The sequence below is a fragment of the Phaenicophaeus curvirostris genome, chromosome 17, assembly GCF_032191515.1.
Source record: "Phaenicophaeus curvirostris isolate KB17595 chromosome 17, BPBGC_Pcur_1.0, whole genome shotgun sequence".
Lineage (NCBI taxonomy): Eukaryota > Metazoa > Chordata > Aves > Cuculiformes > Cuculidae > Phaenicophaeus > Phaenicophaeus curvirostris.
The window spans coordinates 15,044,924-15,060,032 of record NC_091408.1 but is presented as its reverse complement, the minus strand read 5'-3'; the positions used below and the strand labels follow the sequence as shown (position 1 = coordinate 15,060,032).

At 43.6% G+C, this 15,109-nt stretch overlaps 1 protein-coding gene across 4 annotated transcripts in view; it reads left to right on the top strand.

Annotated features, from left to right (window-relative positions):
- Positions 1 to 15,109, top strand: part of PITPNM2 (phosphatidylinositol transfer protein membrane associated 2) — a 122,941-nt gene that overhangs the window by 46,029 nt on the left and 61,803 nt on the right. For 3 of the 4 annotated variants that reach the window (XM_069871149.1, XM_069871147.1, XM_069871148.1), the window contains one exon: positions 7,583 to 7,754. The exons of the other annotated variant lie outside the window; for it this stretch is intronic. In XM_069871149.1, the coding sequence (XP_069727250.1) occupies positions 7,677 to 7,754 (78 nt within the window). In that variant the 5' untranslated portion in view covers positions 7,583 to 7,676. The remainder of the gene's footprint in view (positions 1 to 7,582; positions 7,755 to 15,109) is intronic. 4 annotated transcript variants of the gene reach the window in all.

Here is a 15,109-nt window from a genome sequence, read left to right as displayed (position 1 = left end):
CAAGTGAAATCTTGACCCACGGGAGGGGACTGCACCAAGCACACTTTTCTGCTCACTCGTCTCCTGAACTCTCCCAGGAAGAGAAATTGTAGTACCCTGGTATGTGAGGTGTATATGCAATAGTCTGCCAGGGAGGCTGCCTCGGAAATTAGATTTGTTTGGTTGTTTTTATTTGTCTAATCTGGGCCAGCATCCCATCTCCTGGCCACTGCTGCCTGCAGAGTGCACCAGCTTCTGTGTGGCAGTGGCCTTCAGCTAATGGATGTGCTAGAAATGAAAGGAAAATACTGTCCACTGCTGTTTGCCTGTAGTGTTGCACAAGTTTTTCTTTACAGCAGTTTACTCAGCCGCCAGCAATTTTCAGCCTGTTTTCAGCCAGCACGCTGCACTTACACGTTGTCAATGCTGCTTTTATTTTTGTTTCCCTGTGTGTATATATATGGATGTCTATATGTATGTGTCTATATATAAGATATATGTTACACATCTATATGTGTTTATATGCATGTGTGTAGTGTCTGCCTGTTTTCAGCACACAATGCTGAGAGATTTGGACTAAGAAGAACCCATTAAAAGCAGGGTCTGCCCAGTTCCTTTAGCTAAGCTGAACAGAGAAGCCTGACTCTGTGATGAGGGCACTGGATGCTGGGTTTTGTGGCTGCCCTGTTCATGTAGACTACTTGGAAACTTTTAACCTTTAATTTCAGATGTGTTCTTTTTAAAGATGTGTTTTATTCTCAGCATCAGCAATAGGATTAGAGGCTGGTTTGTCTTTCCCTCTGAACTCATCTGTGACTTCAGTTGCATATTAGTTCTTTTAATGGCCTGTTTATTAGTTCATTACTGGATAACCTCCAGGCATGGCAGAACTTGAAACATTAATTTTCCAACCAAAGTTCAGCTGATGGACTTCACCTGTTCCCCTTGAAGTCAGCATGTGAATAGAGAGGGATGGCTTGCTTTGCACTGCAGCATCACTTACGAGGGAAAAGGAAGGGAATAAAGTTTTTCTTTCCTCAGATGTTAAAGGAGTAACAGAAATGGGAGCTAAAAAGAAACACGATAGTGTCCTGGAATATTTAAGGGGAAAAAGTTGTGTGTGCACGTGCTTTGGTGCAGTGTGATTCTTTTTTTTCCCGTCGTTGCTCCAAGCTAGTATTTGGCTGCCCAGTGAACTATAACAAGATTTAATAGCACCAGCGTAGCTATATTGCATTTGGACTGTTTCCATCCTTCTGTTGTAATAAATGTCTGCTTTACAGTGAGCTTTTAAATTCTATAAGTGACGTCAAATTGTATCTAATAATGGAAAAAAGACCAAGTACAGTAAATGTGACTTGTTCGCTCTGTGTCTGTCTTCTCAAGCAGTGTTTTATCCTTGGCCCATTGCAGTGCTATCTACATTTGAGATACCTTGTGAGTTTCCCCTGAGGAAAACTGTATTCCACGCATGCTTGCATTTTCCTCTTCCCTTCCTTTTTCTCTGACTGAGTTTTAGGCTGTGTCCAAACCCAATGGAGACAGGGGAGCAACCCCAGCTCAGCTGCCAGCCCTGGCTACATGCTGCAGTTATCCCAGTGCTGGGATGACTGCCTTGTGGCTTTGCAACGTGGGCAAATGTTCATTAGCTGCTGATTCACTCTCAGATGTGATCTAAGCTCTGTCTTGAAACTTGGATGTGTAAGCATCTGCATAAAAAACCTTCTGTTTGAAAAAGATGTGACAGATTAGATGTACAATTAAGATGCGTGATTACAAAGAATGTTACTTACTGGCACAGTGGCCTGGCAAGTGTGTGAAGTATACACTTCTAAGGAGCTTTAACTTTTGCTTTATTTACCCCCGCACCCACCCAAGGTGTAATGAGTTTTTAAATCTGCAGAGCTGTTGGTCAGCGAGCATGACCCACAGTATGAAAACTGAAAGCTGCTGATTCTGTCTCTTCAGTTTATCACACACACTCTTATGCGTGAGAAAGCTCAAGTGTGGTGTTGAGTTTTACTGCAAATAATGGTAGCCACAAAATTACTGAATAGAAATGTTGAGGTTTTTTAACCTTTTGAGGTGAATATTGCTTGAAACAATCCCACTGCCTGTGCAAGAGAGATTACTTTGACAGGGTTGGGAGGAGAGGAGAGAGAAGAGACTGGTAAAATACAGGCACTCAGTATTCACCTCCTTGGAAAGCCCTTGTAAACTGTTTCCCCCTCAACATTAATGTAGTGGTAGTCATTCATTTGATCAGAGGAGACAGTTGTGCTCCATCTGATGTTGTGCTAAGCGTCATACATTCACAAAACAAAAAAATCCTCTCTGTCCCATGGTGTTTCCCAATGAGATGGCAGTATGATTTGAGTAGGACGGTTATGAAGCCGCGCTGGTCCGCTTAATGGATTGCAGGCTACGTGTGCTGCTCCCTTTACCAAGGATCAGGTAGGCAAGGCTGGTGAGCAAGGGTTGACAAGGACTCGACAACAATACTTTGGGTTGCTGATGAGTTGCAGTTGCTTCTCCTGAGAGGCAGGGAGATCAGGGATAAATGGGATCAGAGGGACCGATAAAGGGAGTGGTCCCTGCGGCAATGATATTCTGGGTGCATAAAGCTGAGCAAGACTGCTTTTGGGCCAGGAGGGAGAGTGCTGCATTAATCAGTGTTGAGGCTGCCTTTAAAAAAAGCTGACTTAGGTCCGAAGAATCTGTTTCAAGTTTATGCTGCTGCTTCTAACAGCATAAATAAATCCAAGTGCAATATATATGCAGAATTTCCAGTTGCGGGAGGGCACTGTATCCTCCTTTAGGAAGCTCTGCAGGAGGGGGAAGGTGTCCGGGTTGCTAAGCCTGGTGTTGCTTTCCAAACATTTGGGACCAATGTTAACAACCTCTTTGATATCACTTTGTTCAAGGAAGTATCTTCTTGGGCGATAAAGGAGATGTAGAGAACCTAAAAAAAAGTCTTTAGGGAGGTAGGCAAGATCTCCAGAAAATGCCTTTGCTCATCCTTTTGCCATTAAATGTTTGGCTTGGCTTTCTTACAGTTGTTTCTGTTAATTATCTTTCATTTCTCAGTTATGTGAAAAGACTGCAAGGAAAATTGGTCAATAGCTGAGTCAAGGTATCGGTCTTCAGCTCATGAGCATGATCTTTCATAGTGGAGACTTTCTTAACTTCAAAAGGGAGCATAGCCCTGAAGAAGCAGTGGTTGATAAGAACCTGAGACTGCAGTCCCAGGGCTGTTACCTGCCTCTGCCACTGGCAGCTGTGTGACTCTGTGAGGGGTTTTTCCTTCCCGATGTGGGTTTTTAAAATAGCGTGAAATGAGCCTCCTGCATGAGACTAGAAAAAACCTCATTATAGTTGCTCTGTATCTAGGGCTCTTTCTTCTCTATTGAAAGTAGGAAACAGCAGCCATGGGGCAGGGTGGGTTGTGGCTGCTGTGACACAGCTCATTCCAGCCATAAATAGCCTGTGTGAGCAGCCTGGACGTGAAAAATGTGAGCTAATCAAAAATTAGTTGTGGAGGTGACAACTAGGAGAGCTGAAACAGCACAGCTGGGACCAGGAAGCCTGAACCCTCCGTCGTGAGTGGTTCTCCTGTGCTGAATCCAACCGACATCTTGAAGAGCCACGATTTTTGCTGTAATACTCGGTTTCCATACCCTTCAGGGGCAGCCTGTCAAGCGTGGCCAAGGTTTGGCCTCCAGGACTCTGATAGCACAATTTAAATACCCTTCACACACTAACTCTTATTCCTTAATAACAAGCTGTCAGTTGTCATCCGTCCTCTGATACCTCATTAGTAACAGGGAGACTGGCCCTGATGCTCCCAAAGTGACAACCCCAAACACCAAGTTCATGGGCTGAACGGAGAGAATTTGCTGGGTCTCTTGATCTGTTCAGATTCTGCAGATTATGATAGTCCCCATTACTTTAAAGAAAGGGTGCTTCCTTAAAAAGTTTATTGTTGGGAGAGAAGCTGTTAAAATCAGAAGTAAAAGCAACACACTGTGAGTTAGCCTTCAGTCAGCATCAAGCAATAGCTCAGAGGTGGACCTGACTCATCGCAGCAGGATATTGACTCTGGAGCATAATTATGATGCTTTGAGAACCTGATTTTGAAATAATTGAAGTATAAAATTATGTGCCTGGCTTTCACAGTTACTATAGCTCTGTGTATAAATTGAATAACAGCTTGTACAAATGTGCTGTTTGGCTATAGCAGAAATAACCGTGAGTCTGGAAATGTCCAGCGTCACAATTGTTTGCCTCTTGCTGAGAGAAGCTGGGTGCAAGCTGAGTTTTGAAAACTGCCTTGGGCTGCTGCTGGTCCTGGATGTGTGGCTGCGGGAATTTGGCAAACCCATAGGAATCCAGCTTGGTGCTCAGCAGCTGGGCAGCCAAAAACCAGCCTGCCATCAAAACACTGGCACACTGAGCATCTCTGTCCAAACACCTCTCGGTGTTTGTAGCAATGGGCTAGATGCGGGTAAGTGCCCGGGACACAGCTGGTGTTTTGACACCCATTTTCCAAAGCTGTGTCACGGCTCCCTTGCTTCCAGAGGGCTTTCTCTCCTCCCTATAGCAGCTTTCAAGTCTGCATTCAAACTTACGTGCTTTGTTTGGACAATACAATAAATGATCTTAGTGAGCTTTGATTCTCTATTACAAGTCCCAAGACCATGGAAGGAGGTCAGAGAGTTATCTGACAGCGTGACTTTGTCCCCTCTTTCCCACCCAGCATGGTGTTCCTCAAGATCTGGATGTGGTGAAAACCCATGTTTGTCTTTCACAGTTTGCCAAAGCTTGTCTCAAAGGCAGCCCAGGCTGCAAGCTTATCTTGATAAATATTTTTTTAACCAGTCTAGCTTAAAAAAAAAAGGGCAAACAAGTCAGGTTTGCTCTCTTTGTGCCTCCTTCAAGGTCAGACTGCTGATCCCAGGTGCCTTTCTCTGCTGTTACGCTCAGTTTGAGGTTGCAATTTCATTCTTGCTATTACCCAGTGTGTTTCCAAGGTTGTTTTCTACGCAGCTTTTGGGAGCTGGTTGCAGTAGCTGGAGTGCACAGCTGCTTGAGGAGTTTTTGGGAGTGTTGCTATTCCAACAGGCACATCGTAAGGACCTGCTGCTGCCTGGAGAACTGCAGCCTCAGCCAAAACATTGGTTTTAAACATTGACCACTGGGAAGTAGAAACCTGACAGGGAACTTTACAGCTAAACCTCACCTCTGGTAAAAGCCAAGCAGGAAGCTGGACCGGGAACCACTGTTGGGGCCAGACGTGCTTCACATGCTGGGTGCTTCGCAGCCGCTGCTGTGCCTGCTTGGGGCTGAAACAGTTGGGTTTTTTAGTCTGTAATAAAGTAAGCCCTCTTGTGTCTTGGCCATCTGAGTTATGACTTCATTATGAACGCATTTTTTCCGTCTTGGTACTGTTTTTCCTGCCATTTTATTGCTTTTAATGCTCTATTTTTTCTTTTATTAATCTCTTCCAATCAATAGAAATATCCTGGTTTTAGCAAGCAGCAAATGCAGACGTGACTGATATCCTTATAGTCGGAGCAGAATCGCTTTTGGAGCATTTGGGGAATTGGAAGAGAGCTTTTAAACTAATTTTCAAAGATCTCTAAAGTACAACGAACCGCTCGAGATATGTAGCTGAGCGTCCCACCACCATTAGCTCCGAGAGTTGAGATCCAGCATTGCACCAATGTGGATCAGGAGTCAGTGCTTGAGATCCGTCCTCTGGTGGTTATTGTTATTCTTTGCCATGCCACTAATTAAAAACCACATAATGAGATTATCCCCATCTGTTCTGTAGGATTAGTTTGACGGAGGAAATCCTGCACGTGCACATGGATGCACACACCTGTGTGCATAGGAACAGCAGTGCTGGAAAGCTCCATGTACACACAATTATTCTCTACAGGGTTTTGCTGTTGCAAAGATGTTTGGTTTTTTTGGTTTTTTTTTTTTACATCTCCCTGTCCCCCAATTGCACTGGCAGCGGTAAAAGAAACAGAGAGTTGAATATAAAAGTAAGTGTTTACATGATGCAGCACTAGACAGATAGCTGTTCCAGAAGGGTCAGTCTGGGATGGATTGGCTTTGCTCCCAAATTAGAAATGCAGCAATCAAATGAAGGCAAGCAAACAGCACAGCAGCGCAGGGGCTGCGTGCCTGGGTCAGACAAACCCTTTGGCTGGGATGTGAGCAGTGTTCCTGCACGAATCCAGCCATGGGTCAGGTCTGATGTGAGACAGAGATGTTGCGGTCCCTTTGGAGTCCAACTGGGGGGACTAACCCAGTTAGAAGTCAGTAAACCTAAGTTGTAAACCCTGCATTTTGTGCATGGCTTGGTTGCTCTGTGGCCATGGGCATGCGTTTTAACCTCTCTAAACCTTGTAAAAGGGTGGTGAAGTGCTGTGCAAACACTGAGTAGTGCTGAGGCCACGTTGATAGCAGTGTGGTTTCCTGGTTCCCAGAGCTTGGTTTAATCTACTAGATAAATTTTTGTTCTGGTTTTTTTTTTTCCCTCAAGCATAGAGCTTGGGGCTGTTTTTCACTCCAGCAGTATCTGAAGACTTCCAATAAATAGACACAGCAGAAAGGCAGATTTTGGTGATGAGTAGGAACCAAGCGAGTGCTCTGTGTGCTGGGAGAGCAATCATCAGATCCTGCTGAGGCTTATTTGGGCTGGTGGCAGACAGCTCTGCTTCTTGTGTCCTCTCTTCCTCACCAGTCATCTCCCTCCAACCCTCTTCCTTATGTGACTTTATTGTATCCACAGCCTCCATGGAGTCTTAAGAACATTTGAAAAGCTACTGCTTTAAACTGAGGTGTAGTAAATGTTATATCCCCCATATTCTTAAGCAATAATTCTATTAAATTACCTTAAGTTGGGGTATGGTGGGATTTTTTTATATTGCAGTTTGATCTTTGGCTGTATTCTTACGCAGTGTGAGTCTGTTCTCGACCTCAGTGGCAGGAGGATTTTGTCTGTGGACTGCTTCGGAGCTAAAAGAGAAGGGATCCTACCAAGACAGTACTTCAGCATAAAGCAAGGAAGAAAAGTACATTTCTGCTGTCTTTGTTAGAATCCAAATATCTCTCTTCGTCATGGTGTTACTGAGGGCTGAAGAAGTCTAATTATTGTCTTTTCTTGCTGCTGAATGAAAGTGAGGGGATAAAACCTGATACCTTAGAGTGGCTGCATCTCTGGTGCGTTGCTGGCACTGGAGAGGTACTTTATTGTCCAGCCACAGAAGGTCTGCCTATTCATTTGGAGCTTTTGTCACATCTCTTCCGTGGAGATACTGTTGCATATGAAAGTCAGATTGATATGGTGGCAAAGGTCAAGAGGGTAATAGCTTTGATGATATCTTCTGAAGCAGACCTGAATTCTTCTAAAACATTCTGTTAAATTTGACGCCAAGGACCTGATAGCACTCCAGGGATTCTTCTCTCTGCTATTAAGCTTATAGCTATTAGAAAAATTAATGTTTGCTTGTTGTTGTTTTTTTTTTTATAGGAAGAATGGAAAATAACTGCTTCTCTCTGATTTTTCTTTCTATCTCTCACTCTGTTTCAGGGATCCTCAATGCATTTGCTTGCCATTTTTTAAGGAGCCTTTGCTAAAAGCTTCTGGATTGTGTTTCTGAGTGGACAAAAGATTTGTATTCAAAATGCTTATAAAGGAATACCGTATTCCTCTTCCAATGAGTGTGGAAGAATATCGAATTGCGCAGCTGTACATGATACAGGTCAGTAATATTTCAGCTTGTGTGGCTGGGTGCAGGCTAACACAGGGTGTTGTGTGGAAGAGTGGAGTGTTACTATGGGATTAGATGTTTCAAATTTGAGGTTTGCTGTGTGCTTAAAGGAACAGTGGGAAAAAGTAATACTCGCTTCAGTTCGTGATTTGACTCCTCTTGTCCTTAAATTAGAGAACCGTTGTTTGACCTGCCTGGGAAAACAACAGCTCACGGATAGACTGTTCTTATGGAAAGAAGCACAAAACCTAAGTGTGTGGGTACCTACCTGGAAGTGATCAAGCTGTAGGGCCTGAACAGCCACTGCTTCCCAGTTAGGCTGTGGTTACTGGTCATGCCAGGTCCAGCTGCAAATCAGAGGTTTGTGCTTTTATGTTGGGAAGAAGCAATCTAGTATAAATTTGAGAAGGTAAATCAAAGGCATAACTTTGAATCTTGGGTGGGAATCTAGAAATCTAGATGTAATTCTTTGCTTATGTACCACTATGAAACAGATACTAATCAGTTTAAGAATAAAACTTAGATTATTTTTAATAGGCTTGTGAATACTGATGGGAATTTGTGTTGAATTCCCTGTTTTCAATAAAGCAGTTAATTAAAACGTTAGGTTTTTTGTAACTCAAATCCTCTGTGTCCGTATTCTCTCAGTGTTTGAAATCCAACCAGGAACGTTTTAAAATGGAAATTAATCTGAAGTGTTATTTCATTGTGCCACCCTTTAAATAAAATTTAATTTTGCTCATCCAGCGAAACACACGTCTAATATTGAGTTTGCATTGGAACTCTGCTTTATGTGGCAGGATGAAGTGATGCTAGAAACATCTACTTTGGGTTAAAACCTACAGTGAATTAAAGAGAAAAACACTTGCCCAGAACCAAAGCACAACTCCCCCATTCCTCTCCTGTGGACCATCCAACTGTATTCCTTTAAGGACTTATGTGCTTGAGCTTGACTATTCAAGCAATCTAGTTGTGTGCTTTCCAGTAATAACAGTCAAATTCCTTTTCTTGACAAAAATATAAAGCATGTATCGTCTTTGTATGTTTAACCTAAATGAGGAAACAGTTTTCTTACGTGACTTCATTTTTGTGTATCTTTTCCTGACACTATAGCTGCTTTGAATATTGTTGAAATTATTTTATTGTGGCTTTTTCTTCCAAATTTGGCTGAGCTGATTTGAATAAAAAGCTGGTTGGTGGAAGCAATATGTTAGCTGTACAGAACTTGACAATGAGCAGCAGGAGTGTACAGGAGAATCATCTGATTAAGAAGGAGGAGCCCACATGATTTAGTAGAGGATGAATGGGTGTTGTGGCTCCAGCCAGCAACCAAGCACCACGCAGCTGCTCACTCACAGCCCCCAGTGGGATGTGGAGGAGAATGGAAAAGCATAAAACTCATGGGTTGAGATAGAGACAGTTTAACAGAACAGCAAAATGGAGAAACAATAATAGTAATAGAATATACAAGATAAGTGATGCATTATACAATTGTTTATCACCCAGGGACCGATATCCAGCCCACCATGAAGCATCAGTCACTGTCCCTGGCCAGCTTCCCTGAGGTTTATTGCTCAACATGATGCTATATGGTATGGAATATCCCTTTGTCCAGTTTGGGTCAGCTGTCCTGGCTGTGTCCCCTTTTAGCTTCCCGTGCACCAGCAGCCTCCTTGCTGGCAGGCCTGCATGAGAAGCTGGAGTCCTTCATTTGCCTAGCAATAACTAAAAACATCTGTGTGTTATCAACATTATTTTCATCCCAAATCCAAAACATAGCACTACACCAACTACCAGAAAGAAAATAAACCTAGCCCAGCTGAAACCAGGGCAGTTGTTAACTGGGGAGTGTCTGTGGGGGCCTCTTACAAAATGTGGAGGACTTGTCCAGTGGCTGAATTTGCTTTCAGAAGTTAAAATAGTTATTTTTATTTCATTAATGCAAACCACTGGATTCTTGCTTTGTTCAGTTGGCAGTGATATTCGCCATATCTTCATGCCAAAGGATGTGACGAGTCACTAGGGTTTCATGCAAGGTGGGAGTTCACTAGCCTAAGAAGCTACTTGAGAAACTACACCTCTGAATTGCCTTCCAGCCCTGCTTCACACCTGCTCTAATTTTCTAATGCATCAATATGTAGCAAAGTAAGGTGTCCTCTTAGATCAGGTGTGATAGCTGATGTCAAGTCAGGTCTCTGATCTCCCTCCACTTACCCAGAGCAGGGGGTTAAGCTGGAAACACTGCATGCAGCCCAAGATCCAGGTGATCTAGAGAAGTGCATGGCAAACAAGTGACTTTACTGCTTCATGTGTAAAAGTAGTGCAAGAGGAGAAGTTGGCTCTGCTTTTTGTTGGGAAAAAAAAAAAAAGAAACAACAAAATCAGAACACCCAGTTGTGGTAGAATGTGGAGTTTACTTAGAGTTTGGTAGTGATCTAGATGAACTGGTCCTGAAGCTGGTGGAAGGATTCCGGCCAGCTTCAGTGGGAGCTTTTCCTAGACTGTGATAGCAAATGTTCTTTTTCTTCCATTTGATTTAAAGTTGAGGTTTTGTCTTTGAGACAGGTGCTGGGGGAAGAGCAGTGGGGAGCATGACTTCCTTTCAGAGAATGAGCAAGTGCTTCATGCCTGTCTTTATTTTTCCTGTGATTCACGTAAGGAGGCTACAGGAGAAGCAAGTTCTGTACGTTGAACCTCAGAGGAACAAGCTGAGATATCTGTAGAAAACAGCAGTGTGGAGGCATTTCTTAGAAATCTTTGACTGAGACATAGAACGGTGTTGTTCAATGCAGTTCCTGCGGAGAGGAGCGATTCTTAAAAACAAAAGGCTCACTTCAGAGGCATTTGTTGTATACAGTGTGGTGTCATTCTTGCTGGAGACACTGGTCGGCCTGGTCCTGTAAGAAGCAGTTTTCCAGCAGCGTAAAAAGGAGATGTCACAATTATTCCTCGAGGGTCTTGGAGAGCCTTAAGCATGTACTTAAAGTTGGTCACTCATTTGACTTCAAGCTCCTGAGTGAAGATCCCATTAAACTCCAGAAGAGTTGGTATAAAGTTACTCTTTGAAGAGCAAGTGAATAATTTTCCTAGATTTTAGTAACGTTCAAATAAAAGTTTTCCAAAAGGCCCTTCTCACCTGAGGGCTGAAGCAACTGGCCCATGCAGTTCTCTGGGAATCTTTTCTGTGGAACTAGTGCCTCAGAGCCATGTGGGCAGGGATGTTTATACTTAAGCTGTAGTACTGTGGTCACTTTTCAACAGAATTTTTCATGGAGGTTTTTGCATTGCAGTGGAAGGACCTTGTGTCTCCTTTCACGAGAGAACAGTCCCTCCTGCCTCACAGAAGTCTTAAGAAAAATTTCCACCAGGTTTGATGTAAGCAGCATTATGCCCAAGTAGCAAAGGTTCCTTCCATTAAATTGTGACAGAATCACAGAATCACTTAGTTGGAAAGGACCCACTGGATCATCGAGTCCAACCACTCCCATCAATCACTAAACCATGTCCCTGAGCACCTCATCCCCCTGTCTCTTAAATACCTCCAGGAAAGGTGACTCAACCACCTCCCTGGGCAGACTGTTCCAGTGCCCAATGACCCTTTCTGTGAAATATTTTTTCCTAATGTCCAGCCTAAACCTCCCCTGGCGGAGCTTGAGGCCATTCCCTCTTGTCTTGTCCCCTGTCACTTGGGAGAAGAGCCCAGCTCCCTCCTCTCCACAACCTCCTTTCAGGGAGGTGACAGTTTCTGAAGCAGAATGCTGGGAGAAACTGTGTCAAAAGCTTTCCCGAAGTCCAAGAAGATCCATCCACAGCCTTTCCCTCATCCAGTAGTCGAGTCACTTTGTCATGGAAGGTGATCAGGTTAGTTTGGCAAGACCTGCCTTTCATACAGGCATCTTTCATGACATGCCTTTCGTGACAGACTGTACTCATATTTACTATGTTTACCGGATAGGAAAATTAAAGTTTGGCAGTATATAATCCAGCATCTTGGTTGGTTCTCTGCACCAATAGGCAGGCAAGACATGCAGTAAATAATTGTGTGCGTGTCCATGTTGCCCTGTAACTCCTCTTATACTTAAAGTTCTGCAGGCTGGTGTATAAAACTGAGAAAACGGAGTTGAGTGTCCTTGCTTTTTATTTTTTTTTTTAAATCTGAGGGATGAGAGAAACAAGTCTCTTAAGTCTTCCTTTCTGCTGGCTTCTGAAATATTATGTACAGAAGCGGTGGTTCCAGTACTTGAAGTAGCACTTATAGTCTTCCATAAATAAGTTAATTTTACATTACAGCGAAGGGCTTAATGGACCCTTGACTTGCTTGTAGCCTAGCAGGTCTGAACAGAATTGTTTTTCTCTATTAAATTTTAAGCTATCAATATCTGTATTTTCATGGGAAACCTCTCATGCAGTATTATCACCGTGATCAGTTTGAAAGCCCTTGCTGCATTAGCTGCAGAACAGTTAGATCTTAGCACAAGTTAGATCATATGCACAATCAGAAACGGCGTGGCCAGCAGGTCCAGGGAGGTTCTTCTCCCTCTGGACTCGGCACTGGGGAGACCGCGCCTTGAACCCTGTGTTCAGTTCTGGGCCCCTCACCGCAAGAAGGATGTTGAGGCTCTGGAGCGAGTCCAGAGAAGAGCAACGAAGCTGGTGAGGGGGCTGGAGAACAGGCCTTATGAGGAGCGGCTGAGAGAGCTGGGGGTGTTTAGCCTGGAGGAGAGGAAGCTGAGGGGAGACCTCATTGCTCTCTCCAACTCCCTGAAAGGAGGTTGTGGAGAGGAGGGAGCTGGGCTCTTCTCCCAAGTGACAGGGGACAGGACAAGAGGGAATGGCCTCAAGCTCTGCCAGGGGAGGTTCAGGCTGGACATTAGGAAAAAATATTTCACAGAAAGGGTCATTGGGCACTGGCAGAGGCTGCCCAGGGAGGGGGTTCATTCACCTTCTGTGGAGGTGTTTAAGGGATGGGTGGATGAGGTGCTGAGGGACACGGTTTAGTGTTTGATAGGAATGGTTGGACTCGATGATCCGGTGGATCTCTTCCAACCTGGTGATTCTATGATTCTATGAAGGGTTTTTTTGCATCATTGCTGTGTTTTTGTCTCTTTTGCTGTCAAAGTTGAAACATACTAGTTTTTATATCTGAGCTCAGAACCAGTGATCTTCCTTCCTACTATGACCTGGTTTTATTCTGGTACATAAAACAGGCAAAGTGTTTTGAAAACTGTGAGATCATTATTTGTGCCTCTTTTCTAGACAATAGTTCTGTGGTGTAACTTTTTCCTAATATCTGTATGAATATTTAAAAGTCTGTTCTGCTTCCAAGGATGAGATATCTCTCAATAAACTCAAACTTGAGAGTCGCCCATAGGACTGAGAGCGCTGCAGTTTGATCTGGGGAAACTGCAGTCTTCTGTCCCAACATAAGCAGAAAGCAACAAGAGAGGAGTGCTGAAATGAGTCCCGTGAAGCACAAACTGTTTATGGAGGAGCCAGCTATAAGCGTCTGTAGGGATTTCTTTCTTCCTGCAGAAATGCTGAAGTGAGGACTCTGTCCTGGATGCCTTCTTTGACTCTGCACATTGCATCAAAGGCATGTGCAATATTTCTCTCTTTGCAAGAACTTTGAAGCCTGTCAAGGGCAAAGGATAAATCCATTCTGTTTTATACATTACCTCGCCCTTATTAAAGGATTTATTAATTCTTCCTCCTTTAAGTGTCCTATGTATTTGTGTCTCAGCAACCGTCCTTCCCTGTAACATTTGCTTTCCTTTCTTGTGTGTTTAGGGAACCTGCTTTTCTGTATGTCTTCCCCTCACCCCACAAACAATGCATGCTTTGATGCTAAGTCTCTGTCTCGCAAAAGCTTATATTCCAAGTCAGAATGTGTTTGTCAGAAAGATCAGTATGGTGTCAGCCAAAGCTCAGTCCATTTATCATCTTAATACTGTTCATTACTGTCGTTCCATATGCCATGAGATTCCAGAAGTCTGCTGCTGTTCTGCCCCTTACATAAAACATGAGAAATCCTCTTGTTATTAAATCTTATTTTTATATCAGCGTGCATAGCATGCTTCCTCTGCTGTGAATAAGTCTGGTCCTTGTTTTCTCCTTGCGCTTTTGTCTGAGTGCTTGTGACCTTCCTCCAAAGACAGTGTACTTTAAAAATACTTCTCTGGACCTAGTGATTGCCTTTTGAGGATGAGACTTATTCTAAGATGCCGCGTCATCCTTATAAGCTGATAATGTTAATAATTTGTCATTCAGCACTTCGAGGGTCCCTGACTGGGGAAGGACTCAGGACCCTGTTTGCGGCAACCTGTTAAGGACGGCCCATCTGCTCAGCACATGAGCCTCTCTACAGTTCCTCAGGGCTTTGCATTTGCTGCCTTCCCTGAAAAATCAGAGAGTGTTCCCAAGCGTCTATAGTGTGCTGTACTCGCCTGTCGTGGCTGCTGTGCTGACGGAGAACCCTGAGTATCTTCCCTCCATTCCAAAGGCGGTCTGTCATCTTGGTCTCCATACACCTGCTCTGTCCTGTTTTCTCCTTTGTTTTTGTGTAGCTCTCAGGTAGCATCTTTGAGAAAGGACTTAAACTACCTTGGTGATAGTAATTCTTGAGGCTATGTCCTTAGATCTGGGTGTAAATGTCATGCCCCCTAAACTGTTAGCTACCCTTGGCAGTTGCCAGCAGGCTCAGCAGATGGTGAAAGATTGATTGAGTGGAGGAAAACAAACTAAACCTTCATCTCTGGACTCCGAAGAACAGAATGGCTGATTATTTTTGTTTCATTTGCAGATGCCTTGGCCATCTGGACAGATAGACATATATGCTCTAATTTTAAAAGCAGGGGACACTGCTGACAACTTCCAAGACCCTAGAAGAATTACAAGTGTAAAAGCAAGAGTCTGGTTTGAAGCTTTTCTGCCAATCTCTATGCTGCGGCATTAAAAACCCGTGACTTTTATGTTCTCTCTTCTTTCTCTGGTTTTCATAACCTCTTCTTTGTGATCATGAGGCCTTGTACCCTTCTGAAACAGGAGAGTGAGACACTCGCAGTTGCTTGGCTTTGAGGATGGGAGTGGTGCAGGTATGTTCAGTGCCACCAGCCTTGTGGTCTAATTTGTGCAGGTGACAGTGACTCCTATACGGTTTATCATTTTGGAAAAATATACAGAAGTAGCAGCTTTTCTACATTTACTTGCTTTCTTGTTTCATAGTCATTATCCTGGAATGGTTCTTAGCCTGGTTATTATTCCATGCCTTGTGGAAAAAAATATTTATTTTAGAGTAGTAAACCTTGTTACGTGGACAGTTCTCTTTCTCTAGCAAAACTTAGCAAAGC